Genomic DNA, 16,443 nt, shown 5'->3' on the forward strand with positions numbered 1-16,443 from the left:
TGATGGTGAGACAATGATGATTATGATAGTGATGATGATGGTGGTTATGATGATGATGGTGGTTATGATGATGAAGGTGGTTATGATGATGATGGTGGTTATGATGATGATGGTGGTTATGATGATGAAGGTGGTTATGATGATGATGGTGGTTATGATGATGATGGTGGTTATGATGATGATGTTAATTACGATGACAACGGTGATGCCGTTTTGAGAAACTTTCTTTCGTCAACAGAGGTAGATTTAAATGTACGTAACAATGAAGCGACCACCATCCCAGCCCCCACCATCGTCATCATCACCACAATCATCATCTTCATCACCTCTAAAATACCCCGCCTGGGGGCGTAGATGACAAGGAACATGGTCCTTCTTGGTACCCTGCCCTTCTTGAAGGGGTCGTGATAAAAATGTTGTTGCTCTTTAAATTCTTCTTCATTATTGTTGTTGTTGTTGTTGCTGGTTTTGTTAAAGTTGCTTTTTTTAGTCGCCGTTAGAATTTCCGTCGACTCAATCCAGCCTACCTGGGCATCTCTGTAACCTGATTGGTCGGATGATTGACGAATGGGGAGTTCTTATTCTCGAAGTGAATGCTGATTGGTTGGATGATTTTTGAGTTGAAGGAGCTTATAAGTTGATTGGATATTATTGGATGGCAGATTGTTCAAGAACATCCCCATCATCACTATCATCACAAATATCTACACCATCATCATCAAGAACATCCCCATCATCACTATCATCACAAATATCTACACCATCATCATCAAGAGCGTCACCACCATCACAAACATCAACATCACCATCAAGAACATCACAAATATCAACATCATCATCATCAAGAACATCACCATCATCGTCATCATCATCAAGAACATCACCATCATCGTCATCATCACCTTTCCATATCCTAATTGCGACTCCGGACGGGACGTCGAGTAGGATGACCCTCCCAAAACTATCCGTCGTGGCAGCCATCTTGTAATCGGGAGAGGGGCTTATGGTCACTCCGTGTCTTCGCTTGTCATACAGACCGTGCCTGATAACGACGATGATGATGACGACGATGACGATGATGATCGTGGTGGAGATAACTTTAGTTATGATGACGATGGTGATCGTGTTAAAGATGATGATGGTGGTGGTGATGATGATGATGATACAGATGATGATGATGAGAATGACGATGGTGGTGATGATAAAGATGATGGTGATTGTGATGATTATAGAAAAATGATGGAGATGATGAGGAGGATACCTTGGATTCAAAGGTACTTCCGGTTCAAATTTCGGATTCTTCTTATCCTTTACTTCAGTGCCAGAGCTTAAACCAAGCCAACCGCTGTTCAGAGAAAAATGTGAATAAATGAATGAATGAATGCACGATTGAATGAAATAATGAATGAAGAAATGAATAAATGAATGAATGAAGGAAGGAAGGAAGGAAAAAATGATTAAGTGAACGAAAGGATAGATGAAATGGTTAAAACTTGCCTGGCAGCAGACAAAAAGGCCGTTTTCAACTTTTGCCCGACGATGTTAACGACATCTGATAACTGAGGTATTGGCCTTGTCTATGTGAATAAATTAATAAATTATAAATGAACCATTCAACCAATCAAACAACAAATTAATTAATCATTATCTTAAGCAATCAAGCAGCCAACCAATCAGTCAGTCATTTAAATAAAATTCAAACAATTTTTTACCAATTTATCATTGAATCAATCAACCAAATCAACCAACCAACCAAAATATTATGATAGAAATTAACGAAAGGACCGCGCCCGACTGTAACATAATAATACTCCATAGATAAGACCAAAGAACTCTTATTATCGATCGTATGGCTGACCATGAGGTCGAAGTTGGATGGCTGGAATGCTCCTTTGATTGATTGATTGATTGATTGATTGATTGATTGATTGATTGATTGATTGATTGATTGATTGATTGATTGATTAATTGATTAACTGATTGAGTTAAGCACGAGATGGTTGTTTGGTTGAGTGATTAATCGATAGATGAGCAGATAATTAAAAGATTCGTTGAACGAATAATTGACTGGCTGATTGAACGATTGATTGGATGAATATCATCATCACCATCATCATCAAACATCATCATCACCATCATCATTAAGCATCATTATCACCATCATCATCAAACATCATCATCACCATCATCATTAAACATCATTATCACCATCAAACATCATCATCATCATAACCACCGACCACAAACGGTGACGTCATTAGCGGCCTCAAGCTCATGCAGCCCCCACTTTTTGTAGGCCAGAAGGGGCATGTCCGCCATGTTCACGTTGCCACTGGCGGCTGCTGTTTATTATTATTGTTATTATTATTATTATTGTTGTTGTTATTGTTATTGTTATCATCATCACCTCTGGCCGCCTGGTTTTTACATGCTTTGAGAGTCTGGTACAAACTAAAGCCATCAATTGTGACCATTGTCTGGGGGTAGAGGATGACTATCTCTTCGTGCTATCAGTGGATGAATGAATGAGTGGATGAACAAACGAATGAATGAATGAATGAATAAATGAATTTCCTCCTCCCCTCACTAACTTTCTCAATATCTCCGTAATAAATGGCCGGGGAGTAGGTCAACGATTTGATCTGCACAACTGGATCCTCGTTGAACAACTGGCTAATCAACAACGTGCCTGACTGGTCGTGAGATTGAAAAATCAATCGGTCAATAGATGAATGAACGAACGAACAAACGAATGAATGAATGAATGAATGAATAAATGAATGAATGAACAAATGAGAATGAAATGATCTTTATTTCAATACAACATTTTAATATATCATACAGTACTAATGATAATTTTAAAAATATTAGAACAAATTAAATTCTTTTATGAATGATTTCAAGATCTTTTTAAATTTGTACAAAGATAAAACATTGCAGATTAGGTTGCTTTTTTGAAATTTATTTCCAGAGTCGGGGAGCAGAGCAACTTATAATATGGAAAAATAAAATGTTCTTTTTTGCAGGTTTTAAAACAAGACAGTTCTGTCGTCGTGTTTCTCTGGCTTTTTGGTATTTGAAGAAAGCATCGAATGCATGCGGAAGAAGACCATTCAGCTGTTTGAAAATGAAAATTCTCGTAGGGTAAGCATGTTGTCGCGTGAAAGAGGAGACGAGATTTGATCGTTATGAAACATTTCTAGAATTTATCGAGTGAAGGTAGCTGTCTGAGAGCATTTTTACTGTCTTGTTATAAGTTGAGAAATTGTTTCAGTGTTGGATTTACACGTTGAAACCCAAACTAAGTTACAATAGTTAACGTATGGCAGACGTAATGCATTGTACAACCACGTACGACTTCTAGCGGGAAGATAAAATTTGTATTTGTTGATTAAGCACGGGCCTCTAGAAAACTTTGAAGCGACATTTTTTTATGTGAGGTACAAATGTTAATTTTTGATTTATGTACATTTCTAGGAATTTGCAAACTTTAGTTTCACTTATACTTGAATGAATGCATAACAGAATGCATGGTGCATGGGTGAATTAACAAATGATCAGTTCTTTAACTGAAAATTTGATTGAATGATTGAAAGATTATTTATTCAATCAACCAAACAATCAATCAAACAAATCCACCAACCAATCAATGAATCAAATCCACCAACCAATCAGTGAATAAAATCCACCAACCAATCAGTGAATCAAATTTACCAATCCACCAATCAATCAGTCAATCAACGAACCAACCTCAGTGTAAATCCTGACGAATCCAGTTGAGAAGCCGACCAGGACGCAAGTCCATTCCGGACCGCCGTGAGAACTCCTAAAGACGACGATGGTGATGGTAATAATGATGACAAAGATGATGATGATAATGATGACGATAAGGATGATAATGATAATGATGATGATGATATAATACGATAGAAAAAATGATGACGACGACGTGATAAACCTTTTATGAGAGGCAAGAGGCAGACAGAAAACAGTTGTTATTTTCTCACTGAATGAGTTTCGAAGTTGAAAGAAATTAGTCAATCAATCAATCAATCATTCATTCATTTATTTATTTATTACTTTATTCAATCAATCAATCATTCATTCCTTTATTCAATCCATCAATCAACTGACCCAGGTTCAATCAAAGGCATGGCTTCATGAATGATTGAATATTTCGTCGAGACATTTTCATCCTTACTATCCCATTTTTCTGCCAGGTGACAAAAAATATTTATAAAACAAATTCATCAATTCATTCACTCATCAATTCATTCATTTATTCATCAATTCATTTATTCATCAATTCATTCATTCATTTATCTATCCATCAAAAGATGAGCAAAGAAAAAATTTTCTTAAAAACCACAGAACAAAGCAAGACAATAACGTCAACCTCAATTATACCAACACTCCAGAAACAATGTGTTTTTGTCATTCACACTTCTGCAAAACACTAAAGAGTTATGACTAAACAAAAACCCACGAGCTAAATATAGAATCCTCTCCTCATTGGCTAGAACAATCATCTCCCCAGATGGCGACAAAGACAAATGTACTTCCTGTAACCATGATGTTGATGACATTGACGATGAAGATGATGACGGTGTCATTCCAGGCAATGTCATCATCGCAGATGATGATGAAGATGATTGGTGATTATTTTTAGCATTTTTGATGTCGTTATCATCATTGTTGTCATCATCCTCATCCCATCCCCAGTCGTTATCACCCCAGCCACTGTACTTGTCGTCATCATCTTGAGTTAGGTAGGAAGAAGCAAAGAATGGAGAGAAAAAAATAAATGGATGTTTTTTAAATATAATAAAGATGATAAGCGAGATTGATTAAGATAAATGTGAATTTTCATCAAAAATTCTTAAACTAATTCAATTTTAATGAAATAATTTTTGAGAATTATACATTTAATTTATTATTTATTTGATATATTACACAAAATTACTGATATAGATATAAAAATAAAAAACTTTTTCAATTATTATTATTTATAAATATTTATATCATTTGGGAAAAAATCCTAATAAGGACAAACCTAATTTCTTTTCTTTACTGCTGAATATGGGGTCATCAATATAATTATTACCAGTGTTATCTTTATTAATTTCAGTGTTTTTGTCTGGAAAAAGTTTCTTCTGTATCAGTGGCACATCCAAAACGTTGGCAATGACTTTTAACTGGCAGGACATTGTGTATGATTTATTCACTAATCCCTATTTTTGGGAAAAAGATAGATGAATGGTTGACATGTTTTAGTTATAAAATTATGCAAAAAAATAGTGTTAGTTAAATTTATTTGATCTATAATGATTCATAAGGACAAGAAGAACAAGAAATTCAAGCATAACAATGAAGAAAAGATTTACTTACATTTACCTAACTTGAACTTTTTAATTTTAGACTGGGCTTTTTGAAAGAGTTTTAAAAAACAAAATTAATTCTGAATTAATAATTAAATGACAAATAAGTTTCAAAAATAATAAGTTAATGTCTAATTAATTAAAATTTTAAAAATTTAAATATATTTTTCTACAATGCAATATTTTGTTTGGTGAAGCTAGCCAGGCTAGCCAGCTGTTTTTGACAATTTTTAAGAGTAAATTTAGGTTTTCAAATTATTAAAATAAATTAAAAAAAAATATATTCAATTAAATTAGTATACTTTATTTCAAAAAAAAACATTTTTAATATTTATTTGTATTAATAAATAAAAAAATTAGCAATTAATAGAACAAATTAAAATCATCATAAACGTTCCATAAAAACACCTTTGTGAGGTAATAAAGGTTATTTTGGCTTTTTAAAGACCACGATATAATGATCTATTTTGCCTAAATCGTAGTTTTTCGGGCATAAAAATAATTTTAGGGCATAAAACTATTTTAGTTAACTGTATTTTACGTTGATATAATTTAAAATTGGCGTAAAGGTCGATCTTTTATAAGTCAAATTTTAGACATTGTCAGTCTACATGTTAGAGTCTAGAAGAGAGAGTCTTCGGTCTATCTATCTAGGGTCACATTTTCCTATTTTATTTTAGTATTTTTACAAAATCAGTCAATTAGGAAAATTTTGATTTATTAATAATTTATTATTATACAACAAAAATTAAATTTTATAACTAAGCCCATAAAAATGTCTTGGGCTCTAATAGACAAGAGTTTAGTGTTACAAAGTGTTCTTTATTTTGCCGTGACTGGCACAGGATTAGCTACGGTCATATCGGCCATCTTGTCTCGAGTTAGTTATTTTGATTAAAAAACAATTTTAATAATTTTTGTTTCTGTAGTTTTGAATTATTTTTATAATTTTACACTAATTTTTAACAACACTCGAAAAGAATTCATCCGGTGGACTATGCATTCTGTACGGCCAGTCTAGCTGTCACAACACTAATCACAGTGGCCACACTTCACCAATCTCACAATCATCATCTAATGAATCATCACATTTTTCACCTTCACCTAATGGTAATAAAACAACAACAGCCCAGTCTATCATTTCTAGTACGAGTTCAGGAATTAGTGAAATTTTAATTCAAGTGATAGGTGGCAGGGTGTCTGTTTGCGATTTTGTAGTGGGAGCCAACATTGTTGTCTGCGTTTTGTACGCCATCATTAACGGGTTCTATCATGCATACAGCGCCAGAAAAAGTGCTTATCAAATTAGAGTTGGGTGAGTATCTTATTGGGGTTTTACTAACCATAGATCAATGAATTTTCACCCTCATGCCATAGATATTTAACTATATACCATAGAATATAAATTTTCCACCCCACACGTCATAGATACCAAATGTGGACACGCACACTGGCATTTTCAAGCTGCTTAGCCATAATGTTGGTTATGTCATCTGCATGTATGATCACTGTCGGTCTGTCTGTGTGGTGCAAATCCTTGTTTGAGGAGTTTAGGCAGTGTGGGGTTCAGATGGAAAGGTGTTGTTTAGTATGTGTGTGTATGTGCGTGTGTGTGTGTGCGCGTATGTTAATGAGTATGTGTTTGCGTGTGTGTGTAATTTGTGTGTGTATGCCTGATATGCCTGATTTGATTTGGTAGGTTTTTTTTAAAAGTGTTTACCTTGCATGTTTTTTTATTGATTTGTATGATTTTTGGATTTATCATTGACATTTGTCGTCGTCATCACCATCAATCACCATTTATTATCATTATCTGTATCATCATCATTGTCATCATCATCGCCATCATCATTATTATCCTTATTCAGATGTTCTGATAGCCAATACCAGAGCAATGCGTGGCACTGGGTAACTGGAGACGCTGCTGGTTATGAAAATGATCCGCAAAATAATAACAGTAGTAGTAGTAGTAGTGGTGGTGGTAGTAGGGGTGGTGGTAGTAGCAGTAATAGTAGTAGTGCTGTTTCAAAATTAAATATGGGATACTACCACAATCTCATGGAGATAACTGAAGTGAGTTAAATTATTCTTTTTACTGTTTAGAATGATATCACGATATTCATCATCATCATCATGGTCGTCATCATTTTCATCTTCGCAATCATCATCGTCGTCTCCACAATTATCATTATTGCAGTCATCATCGTCACAACAATCATCACCATTGTCAGACATCTTGTTGGATAAATGCTGCATTCTGGTTGGTCCATCTTGTGTTTTACGCGCACCGCTTATTTAGGCAACGTTACGTACAGACGTCCTATCAGGAGCCGTTTACCACGGATTTTTTGGATGCCTTTACTTGACTGGTCAACTGATTTTATTAATTTACCTGATTGGTTGGCTAATTTTGAAAACTTTTACCTAGTTGATTGACAGATTTCAAATGTTTTTATGTGATTGGTCGACCGTAATTTGAATGTTTTTACATAATTGATCGGTTATTTTATTCTAATTTATTCCATTGGTCGGTTGATGATGACAACGACAATGCTGGTTGCTGATGATATTGATAATGATATTGATGTTGCAGCTTAAAACTAATTGTTTAAAATCTAGTTGATATTTGTAATTTTTTTAATTTTATGCTTATTCGTATCAAAAGGCCTGATAACATTCTATCAAAATTTATTTATTATAAGCAATATATATACCTTTTTAAATGATTATATGCAGGTTTATATTTTATTTTTTAAATGTCATTTTTATGAAAAAAAAATTATTAGTTTTTCCTGTATGATTCTTCAAAAGATTAATTTTTATTTGTATAAATATCAAGTAAATCTGTATCAAGTAAATCGCGGTCAACAACGGATAACATTCGTGAAGTCCTTGTGTCACTTGCTGAATATCACCACATTTCAACTGCTACAAAGTGTTAAAGATCTGGTTTTGTTGAGGTCGATGATCGCCAGGATAAGGCACGAGAAAGAAGAAGAATTCCATAAATGATGCTAAAAATTATTTTTTTAATTATTTTTTGATAAGTAAATGTTATTTATGTAATATTAATTGCTTTTTCAGTTAGTTTTCTTAATACAAATTGAGAAAACATTTTTTTAAGTTTCTACGGTAGATAAATAATTCGTTCAAAACACGCTTTGATTTATTAATTTATTTACTTTTCTATGCAATCAGCTGATAGCCAGCCAAGTTCACTTTTAGCTGCTTAGCAACTAAAAATTGTAAACATGTAAACGAAAAAAATGTTTTCAAAATTTAAACTAAATTAAAATTAATTAATAATTTAGTAACAACAAATTTAAATTATATAACTCGTTTAAATTAATATTAAAATAGTTGAAACTTCAATTATTCGAATAGTTACAACAGCACTAATTTTCGATATCGACGTTCAGAGAATTCACGATTTTTCGTTCCGTCGTCTGGTCATTTCGTTTTTAATTTATTAATTTCTGATTGACGGAAGTGAAAAATTGAAAATTTTTCTGAATTTTCATGAAATTTTATGTTTATCACATAATTTATATTCAACTTTTGAAAAGTAATGAATTAAATCAAAATTTGATCACATTTTAATTTTTAATGGCCGAACTTGAAAGTAGTTTAACTGATATCGGCTGGCTGAATCAGAAACTAACATTAGGAGGCAGCATAAACAAAAATGTTTCATCTTCAGAGACGGTAAACCTAGAGATAACAAACCCAACTATTACTACTACTACTAATCAAAATGTCTACAAAACTAATAAAACTAGCATTGGTACATTTTGAACTTTTCTTCTATGCCTTTTTTGTCAATAAATTGAACATTCTTCTTAATTAATTTTTCTTTTATCTAGTGGACCCCCCGACAGCCAATAGAAAAGGACACTGTCAAATCCTAACAAAACCAATACTGAGCTATGCAAATTTGATCATAATGGCCATTGAAAGTAACTCCGACCTCCAGATGACCTTGAGCGACATATATGCATGGATACAGGATACGTATCCTTATTATAAGCATACCTCTATCGGCTGGAAGGTTTCTTCGCTATTTTTAAAAATTTGTTCAAATGTACTCAATTATGAACATTTATTTATTTTGATATAATAGTATTTTTTATTAATAATTATTACTGAAAGTTATAACTTTTTTGTCTAATTCAGAATTCAATCAGGCATAATTTATCTTTGAACAAGTGCTTCATAAGATTGGACAGGCCAAAAGAGAACCCAGGAAAAGTGAATTTAAGTTCTAAATTTTCGATGTTTTTTATAATGTTATTTTGTATTAATAAATATAAACTTCCAGTACTACTAACACTAATATTTAAAATGTTGTTAAATGTTTCTTTTATAAAAACGACGAAAACTTATATATTTTTTAACGTTATTAAATTCTTATACAAACGTACCTACTTGAGTTTAGTCCAATGTTTCTACTATACTTTTCGATGGAATAAATATTTATTTAAATCTTAAAGGGCTCTTATTGGACCATAGACAGAAGTTACATTGATGAGACCGGACCTCTCAAGATGAAATCGAAACATAGAAGCTCCAATGATCGCGTAATTTACTTTTTCAATACTATTGGTACTATTACTTTTGCTGTTTCTATTAATATAACTTCTGCTGCTACTACCATTGTTGCTATTTTTACTACTACAACTTTCGGATGTATTGTTATAAATTAATTTCATTTACGTTGTAAAACAACTTTTTTTTATAGAATGTATAATAGTTTTTTTAGGCATGGATGAATATCTCCTCATCATTTAAATTCAAAACCCTGATCCAGTCCTCTCCTTACACCCCGCCGACGGGCTCCACTCCGGTTTCACCCAATCAGAATTACATTTTCGCCACCTCCCAACAGAACAGTAACTGCATACAAACCACAACAACTCAGCCAACAACGTTTCCAACGACAACTACTTCACTGGCCTCTCCCGCAAAAACGCCAACAACACCATTAACTTTTCCCGCCAAAAGAATGACGTCATTGGTTTTTCCGGCCAAAACTGATTTCCCGAACGTTCTGTCGGATTTGAGTGACGATTCGCTCGTTGGCTTGAAAGAGTTGCTGGAAGATTCTATAGAGAGGATTACGGCAGAGGTTGTAACTACTGCTACTGCATTTTTTCTATTATTGCTGTTTTTATTTTTATCTCTTTATTATTATTATTATTATTATTATTATTATTACGTCATTTATCGGCCGCCAAGCACGACATTAGCAAGCTGTAAACAACAAAAATTTCCTCAGGACGAAATTGTAAAAAAGCAGAATTCTGCAAGAACAACGACGCACTACTCTATCGTCTTCGACAGCCACGACAACGTCATCGATCACAGGCATTATGTCTTACATCGGCCACCAAACACAACAACAACAAGTTATGACGTCAGGAATGACGTAGACGACGATAATAATGTTAATTATTATTGCGAGACGATTTATAATAACTCTGGTGATTGTTACGCTGGCAATACTGCAGCTGCTGTAGCTACTGATGGCGCTGATGATGAAGATAAACATTTTCCGACTAAAAAGTTTAATTTAGACAGGCTAATGTTAAGTGATGGTCTCAATGATTCTTTCAAACTTTTATACACAAAAGGATTTGAGAGTAACGATGATTACGGTTGGTTGGTTTGTTTCATTTTGTTTAATATTTGAGAATTAAACTGTATTTAAAATCTTGATTTAAGATCCACACATGTTGAGTTGTTTATAGCTGCACTGATTTTTTGTGGAAGAAGCTTGTTTGAATCAAAACTGTATATTGCACGCTATATAATCTAAAACTTTTCATTTTTAAAAATTATTTTCATAATTATCGTTCGAAAAGGTCCTCTGCTATCGTCAAGTCATCTACGGAGCTACAACAAACTCAAGAGCAGTCTGAAAATGGCCGGCACTACGAACTGGAAGGATGTCGATCTGACTGATTACCCGGGTTAATGATGGATATGGAAATATGGAAAGATGTTTGAACTGTTTCGGTCAGAAAAGTATATAAAAGTTATAAAAAAAAAGATACCAAAGTGTTGCCAAAATGATATAAAAATGACACAAAGATTATATCAAAATATTTATTGGGATATAAGAACGGTTGGAAGGGATGTGAGATATAAGAAATTACAAAAAAATGATAAAAAGTTATAAAAAAATTATACAAAATGATTTTAAAATGAATATAAAAACGATACAGAATGATATAAAAATGATACAAAATGATATAAAAATGAATATCCTTGCATATTTAGATCTTGCGGAGAGCCTAGAAAGCGCCGACGTGAACAACTGGGATCTAGATTCGGATCAGCTGCTCGATCTGGCGGCCTCCCTCAGTGACTTCTTCAGCGGTACCAACTCCATAAATGACGTCATCAAAGACATTCCTGGTGATAATTTAGTGAAAATGAAGAAATTATTAGACGCCGATAGTAACTTTTACGATAATTATTTCAAAGAGAATCCACTATCAAATGGTAAAAGCTCCGCGAGGAACACTGCTGCCAACAAACACGTCAACGTTGGAAATCCTAAACTGGCTAGTGAATATTTTTATTTTTTTATTGTAATCATGTGGCGGCGAAATGTAAAAAGTCTGTTCTTATGCCGATATTAGCTAGGTTCGAATGTAAAGCGATCCAGCGTTTGTCACTATATCGCCATGTATCTTTGATGCACTGTTCATTGTATAAGGATATATGTATCTATATGGTTTTTTATTAGTTGAACAGTTTAAATGATAATTTTAATGTAATTATTCGGTAGAATAAGATCGTTCATCTCCCATAAAAACGTTAAGTATTTCATTGGCACAACAGCATGCCTCACCTGGTAGCCATTATTTACCGGATGTCTCATTGTTCGGAGACAAGACAACCAATGTGGGCAGTGTTGCGTCAACAACACAGGACCCCAAAAACGACACTAACATACCTAATTTCTATTCCACGGATGAAATTGAGGACGATTTTGATTGGGAGTCTATACTTGAGACCTGATTTTCGACGCTGCGTCTCTAGGAGGTGGTGGTGTGTTGTTCGGGTTTTCCTGCATATTTTTTTTGAAATATTTTATAATATTATTATTATGCTATTAAGTTTTAATCTTTTAAGGATTATATTCTTTAAATGTGATAGTTGAACGTTTTGATAGAGAAACATGAACATTTTTCGACTTTTATCAGAATATCACACTAAAATGACTGTTATTAATGAGATTTAACGTTGGATAAACCGTCTTTTATAACATTTTGCACTAAATTTTTTTGTTTTTTTAGAAGAAAAGACTGCATTTTTTAAGGAACTGCAGAATATTGAGTCGCATATCTTTGTACGATAGTTTTCATAAAGTGTTTCAATTTTTTCTGGTTATCAACACACGTATAAATGTAAATTCATATGTGTAACTGTATATATTTTAATTTTATAATGTAAAAATTATATAAAGTGTGACTATGTTTTTTAACGTACTGTTATGTTTGTATACAAATTAAAGTACATTAAATTAAAGTAAATTAGATGGATTTACAAATTCACTTTTTTAGTCTTTGGTTATGTTGTAAACGTGCTTTACTAGCTTAACCTGTCGTTATAGTTATACTAACAGTGGATTGAGGCTGTTGTATTGGAGAGTGTCATCGCTGCCTAATTTAAAAAACCGGACGATAAATATTAATTTTTTTAATTTAAATTTTACGATTTTATTAAATTAAAAAACTTTAAGAATGACGACCGCCGCAAGACCGACGTTCGAACCGGCCAGAGGAGGCAGTGGAAGATCAGAGAATGATCTGGGAGCCATGTCGAAACAGTATTCCAGTCGGGATTTGCCCGGACATACAAAACTGAAATACAGGTCTGAAACGCCAAATTATATTATTTATATTTTTATAAATAACATTTTTTACTTATTAAAAATATTTATATTAATAATTAATATTGAAAAATAAAATTAAAATTCATTATATGTGCTATGATATGTTATTTAGTATTTATATTTTATAGCTATGCTATGCTATGCTAATACTTCTTATAATAGCATTTATTATTTTGTTTAGGCAGGATGGTCAGAACTCAGCCAGTGACGTTCGCAACAAAGATTTCCGTAGAGAATTAGAAGATAAAGAGAGGAATTTAAGAGAAAAAAAGAGTAGCAATAAAGCTCTTAACAGAGGTGGGTGCTATTGTCAGGGTTTACCTAATTATTTGTTCATTGTATATAAATTCTCATTTGTTAAATTCTTTTTATTTTTATATATATGAAATTATGATTATAAATATTTTTTTAAATTATAAATTTAATATTTTTTCGATACCACCTTTATCCATTCAGAAATCCAGACCTCTGCCCCGTCATTACCATCTTTAGTATCAAAAAAGTCTAGATCAGAGCAAGTACCTTTGTCAACATTGGATGCAGATGACCCAATTGATGTTAGTTAGTGAATAGATGGATGGGGGAATGGAAAAATAGAGGAATGAGTGAACAAATGATTGAATGAGGAAGTGATTTTTTAGAATAGATTAAAAGATTCTTAATAAAAGAATAAATGCATGTAGTATTATGTATGTAATGGTTACAAATTAGTGGATAGATGGATGTGTAAAAAAAAATGAAAAGACTAAACAAACATAATTTTTTCTTTGTTAATAAATTTATAATTTCCCAAATTCACTAATTCATTTCCCTAATTAGGAAGACGAATCAGATGACCAAGAATCCGATGAAGATGATTCGGCAGACCTGATGGCTGAACTGGCGAAGATTAAGAAGGAGAGAGCGGCCGAGCATGCTAGACGAGTTAGGAATTAGGAATTTTTACCTTCATTGTATTTATTATCTTTTTTTGTTATTGGTATTATTATTTTATCATCATCATAACCATTGTCTCTCATACAACGCCATAATCTCCACCAGGAGGCCGAAAGAAAAGAGGAAGAGGAGAGAGTCAGGATGGAGAACATAATAAAAGGTAATCCGCTACTCAATCAGGACAAGGTCGTTGCAGAGTTCAAGGTCAAACGAAGGTCAGACTAATATTATTATTGTTGTTACTGCTATGATAATGATTGTTATCTGCTGTGGTTATGGTGAGAAATATATTTGTTATAATGAATTCGTCAGAGTGATTTATTAATTTTTGGAAATACTATGTACACACACTCATACATACATATATACACACATACATACGTACATACATACATACAAACAAACATACGCACACGCATACAAAACATACATTTTTACAGGTGGGACGATGATGTGGTCTTCAAGAATTGCAGCCGACAGGATGATAGTAAAAAAGTTAAGCATTACATAAATGACACCCTGCGATCGGAGTTCCATAAAAAATTCATGGACAAATATATTAAATGATTTTATTTTCTATGGACTTTTCTTAATTTCTTTTACTTTGTTTATTGTTAGTACATGTTTGCTATTATCATTATTGTTATTAATAATGTTATATTATTATTAATATATAAAAACATTGTGAAAATTTCATTTTCCAATCATTGCATTTGGTGTGATTAGAGGTTGATAACTAAATAGCTAAGGTTGTGTTCTTGTCTTGCCTGTCCCTATGCTTGTTTGTCTGTGTGTGTGTGTGTGTGTCTGACTGACTGACTGACTCTCTGCGTGTGTTTGATTTTTGTTTGTCGGTTTGTGTGTGTGTGTGTGTTTGTATGTATTTTGTATTTTACCTGTTAATATTAAATAATATTTGCAAATTTGGCGTCAATAACGTCAGCTGAAAAAATAATCTGCCATAGGAGGGGAATATTTAGAGTGACAACATCATAACAACAATAATAAGCACGTAAGTAACAATAATAATAACAACAACAACGATAACAGCATTAACAATGACATCAACAACATTAAAATGTCAACTCATTAAGTAAAAACTGGTTTTAAAAGCCTGCTTTGGCCAACACAAACCTGAAAACATACATGCATACAATCACACATGCATACATACAAATAAACATACATACATTGCCGGTTAGATCACACATATATACACCACATACATACATTGCAGTTTATGACTGTATCTTATACATTGGAAAAAATAGTTTATAGTTGGAATTTTAGTTAGCCATTAGAAAACAGGACAATCCTTTTGCGATTTAAATAGATTGAGGATTAAATTGAAACTCTCATGCTATTTACTTCTGAACTATACATACAAACAAACAAAAACATAAACATACGTGCATACATACATTTTTAATAGTTTAACACAACAGTGATATATAAAAATTCATCAATTTTTTATACAAAGGCTTCGAGGTTCTAGAAAACTTAATCAAATTTTTAATAATCACGTTGATTCTATTGATATAAAAAAATTACGGACACACAGGCATATATATATATATGTATATATATATATATATACATATATATACACACACATAACATATATGCAAAACCTTTATTGATCTTCCACATAGCTAGCTGAATGTGATAGCATGGCGGTGCAAGCAAATGCTTCTTAAATATTATAATCATGTGTGCGCTATACATTTTCTTTCTCTTTATGTACATAAGTGTGTATGTGTGGTTCGTATGTGTATATGTGTGTTTTGTATGTGTATATGTGTGTTTTGTATGTGTATATGTGTGTTTTGTATTTATATGTGTGTTTTGTATGTGTATGTGTGTTTTGTGTGTGTTTTATATGTGTATATGTGGGTTTTGTATGTGTATGAACATAAATATGTATATATGAATGGTATGTATATATGTGTGTATATATAAATATGTATATATAAATGGTATAGATCTAAATGTGTGTGTGTTTTATATATTCTACCTATATACATTTATATTAAGTAATATAACTTTATGGAAGAATATATGCTTTTTATGTAATTTCTTTATTTCTACATACAATACACATATTATACCAGTGGTCAGTTATAAAAAATTATATATTTATGTTTATGTGAATATCTGGGTTCGTTGCCCGGACATTTGCTTTTCATTATCGCCATTTTTCAAATCAAAAAGAGCGTTTTTCTGCAT

General features: G+C 32.5%; 5 protein-coding genes across 5 annotated transcripts in view; 4 read left to right on the forward strand and 1 right to left on the reverse strand.

Annotated features, from left to right (window-relative positions):
• Window positions 1-5,207, reverse strand: part of HELRODRAFT_174556 (hypothetical protein) — a gene marked incomplete at both ends in the record, with an annotated part of 12,679 nt that extends 7,472 nt beyond the window's left edge. The window contains 9 exons of the mRNA XM_009022004.1: window positions 327-544; window positions 903-1,042; window positions 1,262-1,345; window positions 2,234-2,342; window positions 2,408-2,507; window positions 2,592-2,693; window positions 3,790-3,826; window positions 4,135-4,213; window positions 5,054-5,207. Of these exons, the coding sequence (XP_009020252.1) occupies window positions 327-544; window positions 903-1,042; window positions 1,262-1,345; window positions 2,234-2,342; window positions 2,408-2,507; window positions 2,592-2,693; window positions 3,790-3,826; window positions 4,135-4,213; window positions 5,054-5,207 (1,023 nt within the window). The remainder of the gene's footprint in view (window positions 1-326; window positions 545-902; window positions 1,043-1,261; window positions 1,346-2,233; window positions 2,343-2,407; window positions 2,508-2,591; window positions 2,694-3,789; window positions 3,827-4,134; window positions 4,214-5,053) is intronic.
• Window positions 5,208-5,779: 572 nt separating this feature from the next.
• HELRODRAFT_192199 (hypothetical protein) lies at window positions 5,780-8,390 on the forward strand (the record flags this gene model as incomplete). Its single annotated transcript, XM_009022005.1, has 6 exons — window positions 5,780-5,795; window positions 6,145-6,258; window positions 6,359-6,693; window positions 6,807-6,956; window positions 7,247-7,451; window positions 8,190-8,390. Exons 2-6 carry the CDS (start codon window positions 6,154-6,156, stop codon window positions 8,388-8,390), a joined length of 996 nt encoding a protein of 331 aa, XP_009020253.1. The 5' UTR covers window positions 5,780-5,795; window positions 6,145-6,153.
• An 898-nt stretch (window positions 8,391-9,288) lies between these two features.
• Window positions 9,289-9,629, forward strand: HELRODRAFT_148308 (hypothetical protein; the record flags this gene model as incomplete). The annotated part of the gene is made up of 2 exons (XM_009022006.1): window positions 9,289-9,426; window positions 9,552-9,629. Coding segments are annotated over 2 exons (216 nt in total), but the record flags the coding sequence as incomplete, so codon positions are not given.
• A 1,381-nt stretch (window positions 9,630-11,010) lies between these two features.
• Window positions 11,011-12,748, forward strand: HELRODRAFT_192201 (hypothetical protein). Its single transcript, XM_009022007.1, has 4 exons — window positions 11,011-11,032; window positions 11,240-11,347; window positions 11,658-11,944; window positions 12,225-12,748. The coding sequence occupies exons 2-4, from the start codon at window positions 11,299-11,301 to the stop codon at window positions 12,402-12,404; spliced, it is 516 nt and encodes a 171-aa protein (XP_009020255.1). The 5' UTR covers window positions 11,011-11,032; window positions 11,240-11,298; the 3' UTR covers window positions 12,405-12,748.
• A 381-nt stretch (window positions 12,749-13,129) lies between these two features.
• Window positions 13,130-14,784, forward strand: HELRODRAFT_81330 (hypothetical protein; the record flags this gene model as incomplete). The annotated part of the gene is made up of 6 exons (XM_009022008.1): window positions 13,130-13,260; window positions 13,463-13,554; window positions 13,738-13,838; window positions 14,101-14,205; window positions 14,323-14,432; window positions 14,658-14,784. 6 exons carry the CDS (start codon window positions 13,130-13,132, stop codon window positions 14,782-14,784), a joined length of 666 nt encoding a protein of 221 aa, XP_009020256.1.
• Between the last annotated feature and the right edge of the window lie 1,659 nt (window positions 14,785-16,443).

The sequence above is a fragment of the Helobdella robusta genome, assembly GCF_000326865.2.
Source record: "Helobdella robusta unplaced genomic scaffold HELROscaffold_30, whole genome shotgun sequence".
In the NCBI taxonomy this organism is placed as follows: Eukaryota; Metazoa; Annelida; class Clitellata; order Rhynchobdellida; family Glossiphoniidae; genus Helobdella; species Helobdella robusta.

Excerpts from the sequence above, each read along its gene's own strand:
- HELRODRAFT_192201 (XM_009022007.1), top strand. The coding sequence starts at position 11,299 with ATGGCCGGCACTACGAACTGGAAGGATGTCGATCTGACTGATTACCCG. Across the intron at positions 11,348-11,657 it reads CGATCTGACTGATTACCCGG|ATCTTGCGGAGAGCCTAGAA; the intron begins GTTAATGATGGA and ends TTGCATATTTAG. Across the intron at positions 11,945-12,224 it reads ACGTTGGAAATCCTAAACTG|CATGCCTCACCTGGTAGCCA; the intron begins GCTAGTGAATAT and ends TTGGCACAACAG.